Raw genomic sequence first — 23,373 nt, 5'->3', positions numbered from 1 at the left:
TGTACAAAAACAAGTAAAAAAGTATCAGTCGGCTTGGCCGACAGAGATATACCCTGAGCCTGTGTATATTGAAACAATTTTTTCCCAAAAAACGTATGTATTTAGAGGGTTTTAAATTTTTCGGGCGTATGAACCGACAAAAATTTTGATTAGGATTAAAGATCAAAAGTTTTGCGGAGGAGATACTAGAAGGAATGGATCGACATTGACCGTTATGGAAGTGGATCTCCAGCCACAACATATGGTGCCATAGAAGTATGGACTTGCCCCTGAAGAAAACTTTTACCATCGTAATTGAGGCAGCGAATGCAAGTTGCTAAAATCAAAGTGATTCGATATCAGGTCTTAAAGTGAACTTATCCGAAATTTTGTGTGAGAGTTACCGGATGGAGTAGACAAATATAGTCCATATTTGAACCTGATCTATGTCAGGAAGATATATTAGGATGTGTAAAGTATGGACCAAATATGTCACTCCCATCAAGAGTTATCGTACGCACAATTTTTCCGAACAGGCTTGAACTTTTGTAGGGGAGGTACCTGAAGGAGTGGACCGATATGGCTTATCTTCGAACTAACTGAGTTTACACAAAATATTACGAAGGCCACATTTTGGACCAAAACGGCAGATGCGTTCGAGAGTTATCTTACGCTCCTACCACTACACACGGTGTCATAGGGTTTTTTTGCAACTTTCAGGCTATTTTCTCAGGAAGTATGGACTTGCCCCTGATGAAACTTGTTCCGTCGTATGGGGGGGGCAGTGAATATAAGTTGCTACAACAAAAATCAAAGCGATTCGAGAGCAGGCCCTAAACTGAACTCTCCGAAATTTTGTGTGGGAGGTACCCGAAGGATCGGACCGATTGAGTCCATATTGAAATGCAAGATCGCCATGTTATATACCGTGAGATAGAGGCATCATTGATCATTTCTTCCACCAACTAACATTTGATATTAAGTGAACATATGACCGCTAAAATCGATTTTTCTCGTTAGATCTGCCAAAAATTGGACAATCGCCCAAAAAGGCACTTCTGAATTAGTGCAAAAAAAATTTAAATAAAAACGATAACGTTGCTTCAAACGACGTTTATAAGATCGTCACAGACGACGAATCTTGAATATATGCTTAGGAGCCCGAAACAAAAAAGGCATCGACCGTTTAGATCTTCGAAAGTGAGCCAAATCCAGCGAGAGGCGTTCATTTAAGAAACAATTAAAGCAAAAGTTCGTCTGTGTCTTCGGGAAAACTGGGGCCCGATTACGTGATTCGATTCGATCGAGAATTTGCTCGGGAATAAGTTTTCGACACGACAAAAAAAGGGCATGACCGAGTGGCGACAATACGGTTTGAGAAATGTAGGGCGGTTAATTCTGAGTGGTACACTACAATTTGTTTTTCTGAAGTCTCCTGAGAAATTGATTGAAACTGAAACTAAGTTTGGACAAAATATGACGAAGGCTATATGTTGCACCAAATCGGTTGATCAGTTCGAGAGTTATCGTGCTCTCCAAGCACTACAAAGGGGTTTTTTACACCTTTCGGGCTGCTTTCTAAAAAGGATTGGACTTGCCCCAAAAAAACTTTGCCGTCGTAATTGAGGCAGCGAATGCAAGATGCTTCAACAAAAATCGAAGTGATTCGAGAGTAGGTTTAGAGTAGAGTTTATCCGAAATTTTGTGTGGGAGGTGCCCGAAGGAGTGGACAAATATAGTCCATATTCGAACCTGATCTATATTTGGTAGATATATTAGGATGTGTAAAGTATGGACCAAATCGGTCACTCCCTTCAAGAGTTATCGTGCGCTCAATTTTTCCGAACATTTTTGAACTTTTGTGGGGGAGGTACCTGAAGGATTGGACCGATATGACTTATCTTCTAACTTAAACTAAGCCTGGACAAAATATTACGAAGGCTATATGTTGGACCGAATCGGCAGATCCGTTCGGGAGTTATCTTGCGCTCCAACCACTACACACGGTGTCATAGGGATTTTTTTTATTACTATTACGTTTTTTCTCTAAAATAATTTTTATTTTTGGAATTTTGAAAAGAAAAGTTAGATTGTTCTGAATGTTATGTACTAAAAATGTACTGTATGTACAAGTTGTCTAAGAAATATTTAAACAATTTTTTCTTTGAATACTCTTTTCGAGAAAAACTTCCAATAAATTCTGAATTACTTCTTTATCTCATGTAATTTCATTATCAAATAATAAAGGGTCGAGGAATTCTATAATGAATATAAAGGTCTTGCGGCTTTAAACTCATTCTGTATTCAAAAAATGACGAGTTTATTATTGTGCGGATTGGAAGTGCATGAAATGACATGTTTACTGGACAAAATGTACGATATATCAAGTGTTTTCCGTGGAGTATATCTCTAAAACCAATTTTATTATTTATTTAATGGAGAAAATTTATTGTTGTGCGCCATAAAGTGCTAATATCTGCTATAAGTAGCATACCCACCAGATTTTTTTTCCTACCATTAACAAAGTTGTAGCTGAAAACAACCGTAAACGAAATTAATGCTCAAACTTTGGATAAATGGTATTAAAATCTGCTGTAATTTCGGCCTTTAGGCTAACGATAAAAATGTACCTCATCGAAATAATGACCTTTGACTTCTCATATCTTTCGACAAAAGCCGCTTCAAATAATTTGGCGTCGATTTAGCAAAAATATACAAAATATTTCGCTAAAATGGTCCGCACAATAACTCTCGAAGGTCCAAATCGATTTCTTCGAGACATAGATTAGGTTCGAATGTGAATTATATCGGTTCACTCCTTCAGGTACATCGCACACAAAATTTCAATATCCGATTTCACCGAAACTTTGAACATCCTAAAATTACTTCCGGACGTACATATCGCTCATTTACTCAAAGAGTGCCACATATAAAAACATCGAGTTTCGAGAAAAATGCGTTTTAAGTTGGCGATTGAAATTTGACTTCCCAACTTAAAAAGAATATTACATAAAAAACAAAATAACTACGTGGACCATATTTTTCAAACACCTAGCCAGATATCAGTGTTAAATTTCTGTGCAAGATCAAGCATGATTTGAAGTGTTTTATTGCTTCATAAACTCCAAAAACTTTTGTTTTGAACTATGCGAAACTCGTAGTAAACCAGCTGTAACTCGACGAGTTTTAGAGATATCAGCATGAAAATTTGACACAAGATAAAGTAGAAGTCGTAGAACTCAGAAAGTGCATTTTTTGAGTTATGCAACTCTTTGAGTAATTGAGCGATATGTATATCAAGTACCAAGAGGGTCTATATGCGACAACATCTTCGGATACCTCCCTCACAAAATTTCAACATAAATGCAATTTATGGCCTGTTCGAGAATCCTTTGGACATTTTGACCAATGCTACTGCTTGCGGTCTTGGTTACAGCGATATTCTATTTTTCGTGGTAAGTCCATGCTTCATGACATAACGGTTCAAAAGCTCTAAATCTTACCATGATCAACTAAAATAACGGCTTGACACCATAACTATCAAAAGGAATGACTTCCAAAATTAGGTCCACTTCCAAAATGGACCATCCTTTCAGGTATCTTCTCCACAAAAGTGCAAAACTTTTGCGCTCTTATCCAAGTCAAACTTATGAGCTCAGCATAAGCATTTAGTCGCAACACCCACAATCTTGAAGTTTTATACCCAAATGTTTCGATATTTTTGTCGGAAAGTTTATACGTCCAAAAAAAGCCACGAAATTCTGAAACTCCCTGACTACACAATTTATAGGACAAAGATTTTGGTTATGAAGCCCGTATTCGATCTGTCTATAGATAAAAGTCTCAACTTACACAGGCTGTCGGTAAACCCGACTGATATTTTTTACTTGTTTTCGAGAAAACAAAAGTTATGAATTTTCATAAGTTTACCTCCGCTGTGCCGACAGAAGTCATAGTCGTTTTAAATGTCATCGAGTTCATAAACATCTAATCGTACAATTAAGATAGAAATAAGGCGGAACAACAACCATCAGTAGAGCGATTCTCTAACTCAATTTTTGAGTTACCGACAATTGTCGGTAAAATTTAAAATACTTATAATTTCGGTAATTACCGATTTTTTCGGTAAGTTAGCGACGAATAAAAAGCAGTGTAAAGTTATGCCGATAGTAAAACTGTTTTCAATTTTTATTGAACTTTTCATATATAATTTTGGGTTTAAATTTTACCGATTTTTGTCGGTAACTCAAAAAATGTGTTAGACTATCGCACTACTGATGGAGTTTTTCGACTAAACCTATTTTGTCAGGACTTAAAATTTTGCCGAGACAGAATGTGGATTTCGTAGTATCAAACAGTACTGCGAGTAGAATTCGGAGTCTATGAGTCGTAGTTGGTATCGCCCGACCCCTGATAAAAATGTTTTCTCTTTTTCTAAATTCCTGTTCCAGAACCTTCAGGAATCTACACATTTTTGCTACTAAAAATGAGTAGATTCTTGCAGTACTGGAACAGACCATAAATGTAATTTTCTATCACTTCTGGTAAAATAGTAAAGTTTTGGTGTTTTTATGACATAAAAGAATATTATTTTCTAACAATAGTTCGGTACAAGCCCAATCTGCACTCGCGGATTCGATTTATTCTTTTTTTGGAGTTATTGATTTCAATTAATTAATGGTATACAAATAACAATAGTAGGTTTTTAGATAGATCTTCTTGTCAGAATCAGTCCTCGTGGTGAAAATGTGTCCAATTGATAACTAATAAGGCAAAAAAAGACAAAACTTTTTTAATGGGACTGAAGTTAGTGTGGGATATATGGATATCCCTTTGAAATAGAAAAATGCCAAATAAGAGCTACTGTGGTTAAAAATTCTAGGATACATTAAAACGTAAATCTATATGGGTAATGTTCATTTCAAAGATTTTTTAGTTATTGCGTCAATTGCGTTGGAGAATTTGGTTAAAATCTTAAAAATAGCAGGCGGAATTTGTGTATGGGGACTATACTGAACATGTTCTGATATGGTTAATTTCAATTCTAAACATCCAAAGACTAATTTATTATACTCTGTTCCAAATTTCAAAGTTATATCTAAAATATTGTAAACTCTCTCAATTGAAATTATATACTTTGTATCAATATTTCATATAAAATCAACTAAAACCCCTTTAAAATAGCTTTACGTAATGCTACACAAATTTTTTTAATTTCATAACTTTTGGTCAAGTAAGTTTTTGTGCTCATAAGTAACTTGAGTTGGTGCCGGCAGGGTTATTTTGGAATTTTTGGACATTGTCTCAAGAAGTATGGACGTGCCGCCGAGAAAAATGTAGGCGCGAGCACAACCTGCTTGGAAAATTTCTAAACCCGTTTATAAAAAAGGTACTCAATTTTTGTAAAGTCGTAAAACGAATAAAAGCGATCGTTATACGTTTCTATAAAATGGTTGATATTTAATATTTAACCAAGATCGGCCGGGCAATATTAAGGATAAGATAGATCCCTATGGGGGATGGATTAAGGGCATAAGACGGGATTAAACGCGCACTCTCGATATTTAGAAATTTTTACCACAGGTAGGTCTCGTTGTCGTGAACACAAAAATATATGTATCATCTCGAGATATAAGTCTTTAGGAGAAAATCGAGAGTGCGCGTGTAATCCCGCCTTGTTCCGGATAAACCCCCTGTTTTTGTAAAACATTTTATTGTTCTCACACGAATTGTCAAATTATGTAGATCGGTTTACTCGCCTTAGCAAAAATTTGGAACTCTGATTATTGAATGAGGATTTCTTAACTATATATAGAACGTGTCTACGAAGAATTAGGTCTGTATGTCATCTAGGGGCCGAGCTATGGATGCCCAAATTATTACGAATATAGACGAACGAACAAAAAATAGTTACAAAAACAGGGGGTAAGTATGTATTAATGTGAACATATTCTTATGTTCATAACCAAGGCATTGACGAATGTGAGTTTCAGAGAAATAGAATCTAGTAAAAACTCTTCATTCTGTTTAACGCTAATTTTGGTAATATAAATTTTTCTTGTTTTTACTAGCAAAAAACATATAATAATAATAATTTAGGTTTAGACTTCCAATTCTATAAGCGTAATTTTTAACCAGAAACATGCATGCATTTCCCATTTTAAAAACGAAAGAAAGAACACTTCTGACTTACCATATTTTTTGATCATTTTGCTCATCATTTTTATTTTGTTTCTTCTGGAATCTTGCTTCAGCTGGACACAAAGTTCGTTCGTTGAAAGTGATAGTAAAAAAATCTTGACTATGGCAAAAGTTCAAGACAATATTCCCAATTTTTGTTTAAGAAACAATTTCCAATAAAGTTTAGTTAACAATAAATAAGCTCAATTAATTTCATTGGTTAGTTTAAAGATTTTTGCAAAATTTTGATAAATTTTTATGTGATTGCAAATAGTTTTGAATTTTTAAAAAGTTTTCTTTTGCTATTGAATTTTTCCAATAATTTTTTGTAGATAGCAATTTTTTATATGTTTTTGACAACACATTTTTTTGACATTTATTCCAATGTATGGGGTGATTTTGAAATGTGTACAGTAGTGTTTATATTAGGATGGATCTGCATAAAATCATATACACCCGCTTCTTTTCGTCTAATTAATGTTTTATTAATTTTCTCGTTTGGAGTTATGTTTGATGATCGGAAATGTTTTGAAAGTGAAAAAGGAAAGCCAAGGACTCGAACCCACTCAGTCACCAAATTACGTGGCCAGTAGTGCGATTCTCTAACTCATTTTTTGAGTTACCGACAAAAATCGGTAAAATTAAAATTCTTATAATTTCGGTTATTAACGATATTATTCGGTAAGTTAGCGACCAATAAAAAGTAGTCGCAATGTTCTACCGACAGCAACAGTGTTGTCAACTTTATTTGAACTTTCCATTCATAATTTTGCGTTTTAACGTTACCGATTTTTGTCGGTAACTCAAAAAATGTCTTAGAGAATCGCACTACTGGGGCCTAATTCTCGCATCCGTTATCGAGCGAGTTTTTGTTCGAAGAAAAATTACGAACGATCGAAATTTTTGGATTTCCTTATACGATCGAAATTATTTAAAAAAGTTATCGATACATACGGTTATCGAACGTTGAAAGATATGGCAAACACAAAATATTACAAACAAAGAAGATGTTGAGCGGCAAGTTTCTCGTAAAATGAAATGAAATCATGAAAATTGTATAAAATAATAGAAAGTTGTAAAAAATTAAAAGTAATAATGACCCGAAATAAATTCCACTATGTAAAAATATAAAAATCGCATTCTGGCATTGGAAAATATATTTTTTATTTTTAAGAAACAGTCCCTTTTTGTCTAGTTTTTTACTCATTTTATTGGAAAAAGTCTTTAGTATGTGATTTTGATATGTTTCATAAAAGTTCGTTTTGTGCCAAAAAATAATCATTTCGACAGTAGATGTGTTGCGGGCAAAAACTCGCAAGATTCCAGTCGAAAGTGTATTCGACAACCGATGCCGTAATCCAAATACTGAAAATGTCGATCGAAATAACTTGATCACGTATGCGAGAATTAGGCCCCTGGCTTCGCTGTTAGTTGAGCAGCTCTTCAGACGTATCGACTGTGGAATGGCTTCTCTGTCCTAGAACTTTTCGTTTTTCAAATGCAAATGTGTTTTTATACATTAGGATATTTGGCCCTTGAAATGTATTTCTTCATGACAAACGCTATTTTGCGCTGCCTTTGAAGTTATGAGTTTTGGCTTTGAACGCTAACACGCCGTGACAACATTTTTTTGATATGTTTTCAAGGACGTGGGTTCAAATCCCAGACGTGCTCAGCCTGTTTTTTTAATTTTTGAAATTTAGCCTGTTAGGGCGATGATCATTTTTAATGATTTTTTTTTAATTTTTTTGTTTAGAGTTAAGCTTGATGATCGTTCATGGTATGGGTCGCGCCGTCCCAGCCAATTCAAATGTTTGATGATGTTGTTTATGATTATTGGTTCCATGTTTGAGTAGAAGGTTAAGGGGTCGATCATCGATAACAATTATCGTTGAGTGGCGTTGTCAGTTGTCAAAATTGATCCACGTATGGCAACACTCAACTGAAGTTGCGAATCTCAGTTGACGAAGCGGCTGTTTTTCAGCAACCACCAATTTTCAGTTGCAGTGAACATTTTCGAAGAAACAAGAAGTAAAATAGAAGGAAAAATGAACATTTTGTTAACAATTATTGATTCTTTGCATTATTAATTAATTTTGTGTATCAATATGGTAAAAATAACGACAAAGCAACAGTTCGAAATATTAATTGATAAACTGAGTGAAAATCCAAACTTAGCCCGGGGAGTTCGGGTTTTTGGTGACAAAGCCACAGCGGATGAAGCGTGGAGGTCCATTACGGACAGTTTAAACAGCCATGGACCTCCAACACGAACACCTGAAGAGTGGCAGAGAGTCTGGATTCACTTTAAAGCAAAGTTGAAGAAGAAAATGGCTCAAAATAAAAGAAACTTCAACGCCACTGGTAGTGGACCATCACAAGAAGTGAATTTATCGCCTTTGGAGCAGACAGCAGCAAATCTTTTGCAAATGAATTTGGCGAAAAATCCAGTAGGTTGGGACAGCAAATAAAACTTGACGATCCGAAGATTCAATGGCCAAGTTATATTCCAATCTTGGGTTTTTTTCCAAATTTGCTCGAAAACTCAGCCAAAATATTGTGCAGAATACACAAAAGAGTTATCCAAAGCGCAAATTATTTTTAAAATAGTTTTTTTTTGCGAATAGAGGTCACAAGTTTGAAAAAACACTGATCGATAACATGTTTATCGACCACCCAGTTGAGTTGACATTAATGGTACAACATTTCATCTCAGTCGCGCAGACAACTGACAACGCAACTCAAGTTTAGTGGCAATGCAAGATCGACCCATAAGCTTGGAGGAAAGCATATTCCTGTTAATCTATATCGCTTTCGAGTTAACATCGGGCAACGACATAAAATATGCTCCCCACAAAAGTACAACAATTATCGCTAAAATGGTGCGCACGACAACTCCCAAAGGGAATAACCGAATCGGTAATAATTTTGCATATGGTTATATTAGTTCCATGCATAGTAGGGGTTACACACAAAATTCGGAAAATGTGAAGTTTTAGAGCTCCTTACGGGTCGATTTGAATTTTTTCAGCAGTTTGTCTACGGTCCCCTTTATAACATTACAATTTTTTTCGGTGCAAATCCATACTTTCTGAGATAATGTCTTAAAAGCTCCAAGAAACCTTGACGGCAACAAGTAAAATTGGCAACATAACTCCCGCAGGAAGTTTCTAATTGGTCCAAACTTTGTTTATCGTATTATTTCATCTAGTCATGTATCAGGTTGGAATATGGAAAAAATTTAGGAAAAGTGCAGTTTAACAGCTCATCTCGAATCGTTTTGAAATTCTTTCCAAAAATTTCTACTTGAAGGCTCTGTTACGACGGCGCAACTTTTTTTGAGAGGGCAAGTCCACCTTTCCTGAGGTAAAGGCCCAAAATCTCAAAAAAAAAAATGCTGCCTATACCAACTACATGGGTAGTACGTAAGATAACCGTCGAAGGGAGAAATCTCCCACACTCTCTCTTTTAAATGTTTGGTAACATGTTTTGTGTGCGGCCCTAGTTTAAAGGGTGCTTTTTTTGGGGGCAAATCCATACTTCCCATGATACAATAAGAAGGTAGCAGCAACTCCCGTTTTTGGTAACATAAGATGTCAAAATTTGACATAAATTCAATGCAATTGACACATTATGTTACCATCAGCTGGGCTTCAGCTGGGCTGATAATGTTACCTTCTTATTGTATCATGATACTTCCCAAGAAATTGGCTCAAAAATTCAAAAAGCCCCTAGAAACGTCAGAAGTATTGTGTTTGCTTCTTTTCTTTAGGTCCGAGGCTGAGGGTATATCTCAGTCGGCACAGCTAACTGATACTTTCTTACTTGTTTCAAGCAATCTTAAGCATAAGAATAAAACATACGATTTTCGAGGTCCATAAAATTGGAAAAATCTGATCAATAACTTCATTGATTGAGCCAAATCACTTTCCATAGAGCGATTTCCTTAGCTTTGAATAATGGAAATAATGGTCAGTGTGGGCAAAATGGGCATATTTTTCGTTTTTAATCGATAGAGCGAAAACGTATCGTCCATTTTTGAACTTTGAAAATATTGTATTTCATATAATTTACTATGGGAAGATAAAAAAATCACGGAAATATTGATCCACTCTTGTATTTTAAAATTTCCCGGGAAATCCCGGATTCCCGGGAATGGCGATTTTATGTTTCCCGTTTCCCTGGAATGATAAAAACCGGGAAAACCCAAAACCCTAAATATGGTCCATATCCGTCTTCTCCTTAGGGTACCTCCTCCTGAAAGGTTCAACATTTTTGTTTTAGTGCGGTTTATGATCTGTTCCAAGCACCGACGTAGTCAGGGGGGGGGGCCCGGGCCCGCCCCGAAATGATTTTAGTTCCCATAGGATATTAGCTTATGTTACACATTTTTTTAATTTTTGAGTAAAATTTTAAACGGTTTTAAATTGTTCAAGAAATATGTAAAGTAGTTGGAAGTATTACAGAGAATTATTGAACTACATTGGTATACTTATTGTCCAACATCTTTGAAAATATAAAAATAATGAACAAGTTAGACTTTTTGAGCAATTTTATGCGTAGTTCTTGTTAAGTTTTAAGGAGTTGTTTAAGCGTTTTATAGAAATTTTAGGCTAACAGTAAGTGTTACTGAGTTCAGAAAAAAACGTTTATTTGTATTTATTGAACGTTTGTAACATATTACGTCCATGACTTTGGCTTATAAACAACATCCAGAAAAAACATTTTGGCGATATTTTGTTTTTGAAATTTTTTATAAGAGCAATTCAACAATCTATACTAATAAAAGAGTAAAGTGATTGACTCACTGACTGACTTTATGATTTATCAACGCCCAGACGAAACGGCTGAAGCTAGAATCTTGAAATTTTGTGTGAGGGTAAGTCTTGGTCCAAAGGTGTCAGATAAGGCTGGGTTTTTGGAAATCCGTACGGGAACGGTACGAAAAGTACTAAAAGGTACTAAATATGGTACCGTTTGTATTTGGCGAACCGGTAGAGCTAGAACTTTGAAATGGGGGCCACTGATTGAGTGTATGACAGATGTACCAAAGGGCTTTTAGAAATTTGAACTAAAAGTGTGCGAAAAGTACTAAAATGTAGTAAATTTGGGATAGAGCTAAACATTTGGAATGAAAATAAAGGTTGAGATGTAGGTTTGACGTAAGGTGTTGATTTTGGAAATGTATACACATGTGTACGAAAAGTACTAAATGGTACTAAATTTGGTGCGACTTGAAAATGGAAGAACGGATAGAGCTAGAATCCTGAAATTTTGAATTAAGATGGATTGTAGGATTGAGATATTGAGGTAGTTTGGAAATTCATACTGAACGAAAGGTATAACATAGTACTAAATTTTGTCAAATTTGGATTTTGGAGAACGGATAGAGCTGCAATACTGAGCTTAAAATTACTATCGGATTGTAGGTTTGGAAAGTTTTGGAAATTCGTATTTATGGATACGAAAAGTATAACATTTTACTAAATTTGGTGCAAGTTGGATTTGGGTGAAGGGGTAGAGCTGGAATCCTGAGATTTGGATTTAAGATTACTGTTGAAGTGTAAGTTTGAGATAGGGTGGTATTTTTGGAAACTCGCATATATGGATACGAAGAGCACAAAATGGTACTAAATTTGGGACAACTTGGATGAATGGATGGAGCTAAAATCCTGAAATTAGGAATTTAGGTTACTGTTGGAGTAAGGGGTTGGGACTTGGAGTTAGTTTTGGAAGTTCTTATTTATGTGTACTAAATGGTACTAAATTTTGTAAAATTTGAATAGAACTAGAATCCTGAAATTTGGAATTAAGATTATTTTTGAAGTTTGGGGTTGAAATATGGAGGTAATTTTGGAAATTCGTACTTACGAATGTGTGCGGAAAGCAGGGACGTACGCAGGGGGGGGCACGGGGGCCCGGGCCCCCCCGAAATGGTTTGGTCGAACAAAATTTGTTAAGCTACTGTAACTACTTATTATATTTTTTTCTCATAAAAATGTTTGTATGTTTGAAGATTTCAAATTAAAACATATACTTTTCTTAAGTTCCTGAACAGAAAATGTTCATCATTAACAAGTTTTGTAAGAAAATATTTGAACATTTTTTGTTTGTATGCTGTTTTTGAGAGAAACTTCCAATGAAATCTGAATTACTTCTTCATGTCATATCATTCCACTATCAAATGCGAATTCCATAATGAATATACTCCAAGTTTATGTCATATTCGAACTATATAGAGCTCTCGAGGATTAAAACTCATTCTGTAACAACAAAAATAAGGAGTTCAGTATTGTGGAAATGGAAGTATATGAACAAATATCTATTGGATAAAATGTATGAAGGGTCTGTCCTTCGTGGACTACATCTTGAAAGCCAATTAGAAATCTGTTTTACTGCCATCGCCAAAATTTTGTTATTCTATTTTAGACAAATTAGCTGCTAAACAGTATGAGAAAATAATGAAGGCATATGACTTTTTGTGCGTCACTTTATTTTTTTCCTTATTATCACCGATGTATAATTGTAGTATCAGACTTTAAGGTTGCGAGATTATATACACTAGGATACGATACAAATAGGTCTCATCAAAATAATGATTTTAGACTCCACATACGTTTGGACGATATTCATTTCAGACAAGATGGAAGTACTTACCACCGTCCGTGCGTCTGTATCTCTGTTTGTCTGGCAGGTTGGAACTCATGATAAATCTCGAACGGATCAACCGATTTGGTCCAAGATATGGATCTCGTAATTAAATTTAAGTCATATCGGTACCTTTGTCATAAAAGATAAAAAAAATGTTCGCCAAAATGGTCGATGGGACTAACCGATTCACTCTAAAATCGAACCTTAATTAGCTTTTGATAATAATTATTAGCGAATAACTATGTGGGGTTCAATAAGGATCAATTGTTATTTGTCATAACTATATAGAAACTAATCGTACAATTAACCCCCAGTTTATGTATTTCGAAACGAAAATGTGTGCGCAAAAAACACACCCAAATCTTAGTTTTGGAAACATTATTTCCTTTGCTTTTGCTTCAAAAAAAAAAAAAAAAAAAAAAAAAAACAAATTTGAAAAGCGCACTCAAATTTGGTAGTTTTTCTTGCGTATTCATTTTCTTATCGACATACATAAACAGGCCCTAAGAAACAAAAATTATAACGCTTCTTTTGTAACATTATATTAAAAGTAAAAATAATCGTGGAATCAGACTCTATCTCTCCCGTAAATAACACTGTTCAACATTTTTAAGATAATCTTGTGCAAACAATTTGAAGTGAGGATTTTGTGAAAGTACTGACCCAAAATACATAAGTTCTAGTTGCGTTTTGTTGAGTCAGATCCAGCTTGGATTTTATGGACCCATCTAAACATTGTTAAATATTGAATTTTTAAAGCTATATCTCTGAAACCAAGGCAAATCTTCTTCTGACCTCTGTAGCAAATTTGTAGATAACCCTGCGTTTACAAATGACAGGACAGTTGGCTTCATCTATTGATTGTCAAAATCCCACAACTTGCCTGTGTGACGTAGGCGTCCCGACAACTGCAAAAACAGTTGTAAAATTTTGAATGAAAATCATCGACATCTTTTTGTTTTCCGTTCACATATTTCCTTTTTGTTCATGTTCTTTTGTTTTGAACACATTTCAATTATTAGCTCACTTATTTTTACAAAAAATGCCAAAAATTTGTATTCCTTACTGTCTGTGAAAAAATGATGGACAGCTGGGAGACAAACGACAAATGTATGTATGTGTTAGTAAATCAGAGTTGTATTTGAAGACAAACTGTCTGGTGTAAACGCCTAGTAAGAGCCAAAATAAAATATTTGGAGAAATAATGAACTGGAAAAACTACATTTATTGCCTCAAATGCTATAATATATCTAACAAGTAAGAAAAGCGTTAAGTTCGGTCGGGCCGAACTTTTTATACCCTCCACCACAAATTTCAGCCATTTCGGTGGATTAATGTGGCCACAACCTTCAAAATATACATTTTCAATTACGACGAGAGTTTTAACAACGTTGGTTATGATTTCGAGTCTCCGACAACATTAAGCCTATTGTAACAAATTAATCTTATATATTTAGAAAAATGTGTATAAATACAAACACAAAATCCATCTCTATTGGCTCGATGGAATGGGTTCAAATGCTGATGAAGAAATCAGATCTTTCACGACTTCCTTTGCATGGGTTCAAAGCCTAATGAAAATATCGGCATTGGTTTAAATGCAAATGAAAAGATCGGATCTTTCACGACTTCGTTGGAACCTATGCAAAAGATGCCATGAAATCACGTCATCGCCTGGAACCCCTTCCCTCAAATGTTCCTGGGCTATTTTCAATTCTAAATATCCTACTCTGTAAATAGTTAAAATTGTATCCTATATATTATCAATTCTTTCTATTGAATTTATATACTATGTACCATATTTCATATGAAATTCGAAAAATCTAATTTTTTTTTGACTCATGTGCCAAAATCTCCAGTCCATCGGACAAAAATTTACCGAGATATGAGCTTTCGAAGGGAAACATTTATTGTGTTTTGTATGTAGCATAGAAACTAAAAACCTCTTTTCCTCGAAGTGGTACTTTTCAAAGCGGTGCCCACTGTAGCTCGAAAACGGATGCTCCGGTCTTTATATGTTTTTATGCGACTATTATACACATAAAGCATGTGATTAACCGAGAGAGTCTTTAAAAAACTGCTGACGGAGCCCGACAATAATATCAATTTTTTACAGTTTTTATTTTTGTTAAAATCGAAATTTTGATTTTAACTGTTCAAAATTTTTAAAAATTGATTTTTTTAATTCAGTTTCCATAATTAGGTTCGTATTGATCACACAAAAGTATATGCTGATGGTTTTTGTTATTTTTCAAATGACAGTGGGTACCGCAAACTGCTTTAGTAAAAACAGTGCTTTATAGGCGGGCATTTTTCAGAAAGATTTATCAAAAGGTTTAATAGATTTCTTATAAAAATGCATGAAAATGGCTTTTCTGAGTCTTATAAGTGGTCATAACCCATTAAAATAGCTTTACGTAATGCTACACAACATTTGAATTTTTCATGATTTTTGGTCAAGTTGGGCCCCCCCCCGAAATGAAATCCTGCGTACGTCCCTGGCGGAAAGTACTAAAGGGTTCTAAATTTAGTATTGGTGGTAAGGAACTACATTTTGCGTAGCTTAGATAAATGGAGTTGGTTTTGGAAATACGTACAGAAAATACATGAAAGTACTATGTGACCCTAATTTTCGTAATTCTGATATTTGGAATGAAGATCGCTTGCGTATGGTTGATATGTGGAGATGGTTCATTTTGGGTGTAGATCTTATTTTGGGAGTCATTCCTTTTAAAAGATATTGCGCCCACCAGTCATTTCAGTTCGCCACAGTATAATTTTCACCTTTTGACCCTTATGTCAGGAAATATGGACTTGCCCACGAAAAACATAACACCGCTCTAAACAGAAGGAATACCTTCAGTAAAAATGTCTAAAGATCCTCAAATAGACCTTAAAGTGCACTTAAACAACTATTTTGAAGGTTTGTGAGGAACGTACCTCAGTATGGCCCATTTTCGAGCAAAAACAAAGTTTGGAAAAAATATTACTAAATCCAAAGTTTGGACCAAATCTGTTGCTCCGTTCAAGAAAACTCGCTTCCGGGCCATTTTCTCTGGAAGTATAGACTTGCCTCTGAAAAACTTGTTCTGTAGTAATAGGGGCCCCGAGAACACTTGTTGCAAAAAAGCAAAGCGTTTCCAGAGAGTTCTTTTTATTTATTTCATATTTTTACTTATAACTAAATTATAAGCATTAAGGAAGTGCAGTCATTACCATTGAGGTCTTAAGCTTACACAGCTTGTCCGGGGAGGTCTTAAACTGCACTTCGCTGAAATTTTTTGAAATACTCTGTGGAAGTTTGCCGAAAGAGTAGATCGATATGGCCCCTCTTCGAAGTTGATCAAAATATGACGAAGGCCAAATTTTGGACAGAATCGGTTGATCTGTTTGAGAATTATCGTGCTCTCCAGGCAGATACCCAGACGAACGGACATAGCTAAGTCGACTCCAAGTTTTCTGAAACAGATTTCTTCCAAACACACTTTGGCCCTAAAGCCATTATTTCGATGATGCACATTTTGGCTAAAGGCGGAGAGTATAAAAAATTTAGATTGGGAAAAATTGTGTTTATAGATTTTTGCTAAAAGAATGTATACATGTATAGAACTTGGATTGGGCGACATAATTTCATTTTAAAAGAATTTAAGACTGGATTCCAGGGTTTCCCTTGTTCCTGATCAATTTATGAGAAGATCCAGGATAGGAAACCAGAATTTCTATAAGTGAAGTCCGACTATTGGACGCCAAAACTAGTCTATTGACAGATGCATGTTTTGGCGACAGAATTTATCATTTACATAACCGCGATTATGTGCTTGACTAACTATTGCTCAGCATTAGTTCTCGGCCTTCAGAAATTCTTTGGGATAAGTGGACATCGAATTTTTGCATATATTTGAAAATTATAATGTTAAGATGTTTGAAAATTAAATGTTATGATATTTCTAAGCTTTTCCGATTGTATTCGCTTTCTTTTGGTCATACCGAAGTGATATCACTGAATTTCATAATATTCACTATAGTTGTGACTTATTTTATTAATTGTACGCCCAAAAATATATGGGACTATTAATATATTCATTGTGTTGACCATATATGTATTAACAGTAAAAAAAGTTCTGAAAACAAGATAAAATTGGCCAAGAAGTCTTACGCCATTTGAATTAAAAAATAGTAATGAAAATTATTTCATCAGTGAAATAAGTTTAAAATAAGGTTTACATCTTCGCTAAATAAGACATTTTCGAACTTTCAAAATTTTGGTCAGGTGGGCCCCCCCCCGAAATGAAATCCTGGCTACGTCCCTGGTTCCAAGATCCTTTTGGAAAATTATACCGTTGCATCTCCTCTTTTTGGTCCTATTTACAGCGATGTTATGTTTTTCGTGGGCAAGTCCATGCTTTCTGACATAGTGGTCCAAAAGCTCTAAATTATACGATAATCAACTGAAGTGATTTGAGGGCAATCTATAAAATAAATGACTTTCAAAATAAGATCCACTTTAAAAATGGATGCATTCCTTCAGATACCTCCTCCGCAACACTTTTGAGCTTTAACCCACTTAAAGCCACTGGTCGTTTAAACGCCACCAAAAATGGTTGCAAAAATTAACGTAAAACTGGGATATTGTGGTGTTTTTTGCATTTTGTTATAGTATTGTCTGTTATCTGTCATTCCATGCTTATAAAGCTTCATTTGACCTATGCATTTCCACGCAATTGGCCTAAAACGCAAGCAATTCAAATAAACCGACTTTTTGTAATTTTCGACTTTAGATGAAAAATTTAAATATGCGATACAAATTTAATCATAAATGTTACATTCAAATAAAGTCAGGGATTTGCTTGGAATGTTGTAAGAGTATTTTCTCAATCAAAAACCAAAGGATTGACATGTAAGGATACACCCATATTACCCTCCAAAGTTTTTGGCACTTTTAAAAGAAGGCCCGATAGCGATACGTTTTAGAAAAAAAAGTTATTTATTAAAAAATGCTTAAAAAGACTCAACATAATTACAGAGAGTAATGTTTTTCAAAACGAACTGACAGTGTTGCAAAATTTTACTGATCGCTACCAATATCATGATTTCATCCCGGCGAAGAGAATTATCAATTGGCTTCTCAGTTTTTGAAATGATGCCTTTTTTAGTGAAAAACCGAACTCTTTAAGTGTCTAGTATTCCCAAATGAATGAGAATCACACTCACTTTTCGGCTTTTCCAAAGAAACACAAAAAAAAAATATTTTTATCTCTACGAAAACAATCGGGGTTCAGAGGGTTAAAATTAAATATTATTTTTAAGTACTTAGGTGCCCCGGATTTTAAATAACTCTGCTGCTTTAGCACTTCTTATAGTGACTTACCATTCTTATTGGATATAAAAACAAATCAAACGTTTATTTTAATTTTATTTGTAATGAGATTGACCATAGTTTCACTTTATTCGATTTCATTTCCTTTGCTTTTTTTTTAATGATTATTCATAATTTATAATGAGTATTCTTAAGTTTATTAAATAGTTTTTTTTTTAATTATTTTATTCAATTTTAGTTTTGTTATTAATTTTAGATAGTTATACATAATTAAAACATTTTTATTCTTATATGTCTTATTTATTATCATCGATAAAAATAACAATTAACATTTTTTTAAATTAAAAAAAAGTCATAAATTCAAACTATCACAAATTATTATTAAGTACATATTTCTCTTTCTTTACGTTTTCCGTTAAATTTTTGTTTTCATTTTAGTAACATGAATTTACAAATTAACAAATTAATTGGTAATTGTTTACTTATTTTTAGTGTTGTATTTCAATTATTATACTACAAATTAAAAACGTAACAATAATCTTTGTGTTATAACAATTGATTTGTTTGTATTTTCTTTAATATTTGATAATCGAGATAAGTTACAGTGTCATGTGGGGGTAAAATGTGATATTTTTTTTAAACCATTCATTATGGGTGTTCTTTTACTCAAAATTTGTACGAATTTTCACTGGATGTTGTTCTTTTACTCTACAGTACAATGCAAAAGACCTTAGTCCTTAACAAGAAGTTATTGGACTTGTAAAAATGTGTACAAATTATTGAGTAAACGAACACACCTATTATTTTAACATTGACATCGTTTAAATGCATAATTATTCATTTTTAATTGTAAAATGATAAATCAAATTAAAATTTATTTTAGTTCTATTAAAATTAATGAAAAACTCATTCACATGTTTCTCCACTATAATAAAACATAATTATTACCCAAAAACGTTTATACATTCAATGACATATTTTGCTGAAATTGTTAGACGTTCTTCTACTGTCGCACCAAAAACATTGAAACTACTCAATAATTCCATCATATTTTTTTAATAATTACCCCTTTTACACAATTTATCATTATTACCTTTTTAGCTTGGAATTATTTATTGTATTAGTCCTCATATTTAAATTTTCCAAATTATATAATTTTTTCAGTAATTTAAAAGAACCAGAAAATCTCGTCATTTTTTATTTCAAATTTTTAGTTTTTTTATTTTATTGGAAATATACATATCATATATTTAATAGAACTATTAATTGATTAAAACAATTGGCTTTAATAATTTGGTAGATTTGTATTATTTTGTGATATTTGGTAACAACAAAAATATATTTATAAAATAATATTATCCATTAAGTCATTTTTTCTTAGAGCCAAAATATAAATGGATTTTGTATTAAATTATAAATAATTTTTTTAAACTCAAATGTACGTATTAGGGTCTTCATAAACCGACATTATTAAAATATATTTTGGAATACAATTTATAAAATTGGTGTTTGTAATAATTACTTATACATATATAAAATAATATTTACATATATAATTTATTCAATATTTTATTTGAGACATAGATAGGCAAGGAAAATGTATTTTTACAAGAACATCTAAGTAGTAATTGTGACATAAGAATGGAGACACAATGTCGAAAATAAATGTGGATTTTTGTATATTCAAAAGAAAACCCCAAAAAAGAAGCTGTCACCGTGGATTTGTGGATGGCTGAAAACGAGGAATATACGTAGAATTAAAAAACAAAAACAAGTAAAAAAGTATCAGAGATATACCCTCGGCCTATGTGAATTGAAATGCTCTTTTATGTATTTAGAAGATTTTCAGAATTTTAGGCATATGAACTTGCATACAAAACAAGTTAAAAAAAGTATCACTCGACTTGACCGACATAGATATACCCTCAGCCTCGGACCTAAAGAAAAGAAGTAACACACAATACTTCTGACATCTATATAATACGATGTACAACGTTTGGACCAAGGGTTATCTTATGTACTACCCAGTTTAGTTGGTACCGGCAGCCTTTTTGCAGCTTTTGGGTCATTATCTCAAGAAGTAAAGGCTTGGCTCTGAAAAAAACATGTACCGTCGTAATGTGGGAAGTGAATACAAGTTGTTACAACAACAAGTAAGAAAGTTTCAGTCAGCTGTACTGACGGATATATAACCTCAGCCACTGACCAAAAAAAAAAAACAGACACAATAATCATGCCGTATATAAAATATATTGATTTTGTATGAAGAGTTTGCTTTAAAATCTGTAGGTACCGTAGTGGTGCTATACCAAATTATTGACATAGTAACCAAACTTCTTCATAAAGGACTCAAAATATTAAACGTTAAACTAAGTTTCAAAGAAAAACTTTGAAAAACTTTTAAAGTTACCTTGTACAATAGCCATTTTAGTATGTGAAGGCAGGGTTTTGGGCCATTATCTCAGGAAGTACGGACTTACTCCGGAAAAAAATTGTACGGTTGAACCTACCTACTGAAAAACGCATCAAAACAATGCGAGAGAAGCTTCTATAGTTTACCTTTTCTGAATTTTGTGCGGAAGATACCCCAAGGAGTGGACCGATATAGTCCAGATTCTAACCTGATACATGACTGGAGGAAATAATATGATGTGCAAAGTCTGCACCAATCAGAAACTGTCTGCGAGAATTATCCTGCGGATTTGCCATTTTGGTTGGTGTCGTCAGGGTTTCTTGGAACACTTTGCCCAATATCTCAGGAAGTATGGACTTGCGCAAGAAAAAATTACACCGTCGTAAAGGGAGCAGCATGGACAAATTACTGAAACAAATTTTAAAACGATCCGAGAGGAGCTCTTAAACTTCACTTTATCCGAACTTTGTGCGGGAGATACCCGAAGGAGTGGACCGATCTAGTCCATATTCCAACGTGATACATGACTGGATGAGAAAATACGATGTGCAAAGTCTGCACCAATCAGAAGCTCGCTGCGAGAATTATCTTGAAGATTTGGCATTTTGGTTGGTGGCGTCAGGGTTTCTTGGAACTTTTAGGTCAATATCTCAGGAAGTATGGACTTGCGCAAGAAAAAAATTGTACCATCGTAAAGGGAGCCGCAAGGACAACTTACTGAAAAAATTCGGAACGGTCCGAGTGGAGCTCTTAAACTTTACTTTATCCGAATTTTGTGTGGGAGGTACCAGAAAGTGTGGATGTAGTCCATATTCCAAACCAATCTATATTTGAAAGGAATAATACGATGTGCAATGTTTGGACCACATTGATTGCTCCCTTCGAGAGTTATCGTTTACACCATTTTACAGACAAATTTTTAAATTTTTTAGGGGAGGTACCCGAAGAAGTGGACCGATAAGTCCCATCTTCGAACTTAAACTATATTTGGACAAAATATTACGATACCCAAAAATTGGTTCGAATCCGTTGATCCGTTCTAGAGTTATCGTGCGCACCAGTCAGCCAGACAGACAGACAGAGGACAGACCGACAAACAGACGGACGGACATGCCTAAATCGACTGCAAATTGTCTGATACGAATTTCTGGTCTAAAACCGTTATTTCGATGAGGCACATTTTTGGCGGTATCAAAGTGTATATCCCTTTTAGCCTATAGGCTGAGGGTTTAAATATGGATTTAGATTAAAGCTCTAAAGTTTTGCGGGGGAGGTACGTAAAGGAATGAATCGACATAGTCCATTTTGGAAGAGGGTCTTATTTTGGGAGCTATTCATCTCGATAGATATGGCGCCCACCAGTCATTTCAGTTGATCACCATATAATTTAGGCCCTTTGGACCTTTATATCATCTATATCTGGTATACATTTTACGATGTGCAAAGTATGGACTAATTCGAAATTTTTCCGAACATTTTCAAACTTTTAAAGAAGTGGACCGATATGGTCTATGTTCGAATTTAAACTAAGTTTGGACAACATATTATGAACGCCAAATTTTAGACCGAAGCGGGTGATCCGTTCGTGAGTTATCGTGCGCTCCAATCACTACACATGGTGCCATAGGGACTTTTTAAATCTTTCGTACTATTTTCTCAGGAAGTATGGACTTGCCCCTGATAAAATTTGTACCCTCGTAGTGGAGGCAGCGAATATATGTAAGTTGTTACAAAGAGAAGCAAAACGATTCGAGAGCTGGTCCTAAACTAAACGGAAGGAGTGGACCGATAGAGTCCATATTGGAATCTCATCTATGTTTGGTAGAAATTTCACGATGTGCAAAGTATGGACCAAATGGGTTACTCGCTTCAAGAGTTATCGTGCGCACAATTTTTCCGAACATTTTCAAACTAAGTTTGGATCAAATATTACTAACGCCAAATTTTGGACCAAATCGGTTCATCCATTCGAGATATATCGTGCCAGCCAGACGTCCACCAGTCATTTCAGTTGGTCACCATATAATTTAGGGCTTTTGGAGCTTTATATTAGGAAACATGGACTTGTCCACGAAAAACATAATATCGCTATAAACAGGACCACTAGGAGTGCCTTCGGTAAAAAATTTACGAAGGATCCCCCTAACAGACTCTTAACCGCATTTGAACAAAAATATTGAACATTTGTGGGGGGCTGTACTCAAGGTGTGGACCGATAGAGCCCACTTTTGAAGTTTGGACAAAATATTTGGAAATCCAAGTTTTGACCAAATCGTTTTTAGTGAATGTAACATTTGTGGGGTAGGTACCGGAAGGAGTGGACCTATAAGCCCCACTTTCGAATTTCATCTAATATTCAACGAAATATTATGATATCCAAAGTGTGGACCAACGCAGTATTCGGTTCGAAAATTGTCGTCCGCATCAGCCGCTACACATGCTGGACGTAGGGGGTTTTCCACATTTTGGGTCATTTTCTCAACAAGTATGGACTTGCCACTCAAAAAACTTTTACCATCGCAATAGGGGCCTTGAGCACAACCAATGTGGTAAGCAATGTTAACTCTATGTAGTGGAAAATTTTTCAAACTTGCCGTGACACCAATGGACTATCTTCATGCGGAGGCGAACATTTTACCGATGCATCAGCACAAGAAGATATATTTGATGTATTACCTTCTTGGATGTTATCGCCTTATCGCATCCCTGACACAGTATTGTGTCTAATTTAGAGAGAGAGAGAGGTCCATAAAGGTATAAACAGAAACTTCTACATCAACGAGCCTATCAGACAGACTCGGATTGCATTTGCAGATACAGTTGCACAGGCAGT

The 23,373-nt window shown here is 34.6% G+C and overlaps 1 protein-coding gene across 29 annotated transcripts in view; it reads right to left on the bottom strand.

Annotated features, from left to right (window-relative positions):
- Syp (synaptotagmin binding cytoplasmic RNA interacting protein) overlaps positions 1–6,522 on the bottom strand; it is a 329,536-nt gene extending 323,014 nt beyond the window's left edge. For 7 of the 29 annotated variants that reach the window (XM_073960402.1, XM_073960421.1, XM_073960423.1 and 4 more), the window contains exon 1: positions 6,173–6,326. In XM_073960402.1, coding sequence (XP_073816503.1) covers positions 6,173–6,200 — 28 coding nt within the window. In that variant the 5' untranslated portion in view covers positions 6,201–6,326. Of the gene's footprint in view, positions 1–6,172 lie in introns of all 29 variants that reach the window. The other 22 variants (XM_073960380.1, XM_073960390.1, XM_073960395.1 and 19 more) reach the window with 9 other exon arrangements.
- Between the last annotated feature and the right edge of the window lie 16,851 nt (positions 6,523–23,373).

The sequence above is a fragment of the Musca autumnalis genome, unplaced genomic scaffold (genome assembly GCF_047663935.1).
Source record: "Musca autumnalis isolate F117 unplaced genomic scaffold, ASM4766393v1 scaffold_1, whole genome shotgun sequence".
Lineage (NCBI taxonomy): Eukaryota > Metazoa > Arthropoda > Insecta > Diptera > Muscidae > Musca > Musca autumnalis.
Note: the sequence above shows the minus strand (reverse complement) of the source record. Positions and strands in the feature narration are given on the sequence as shown.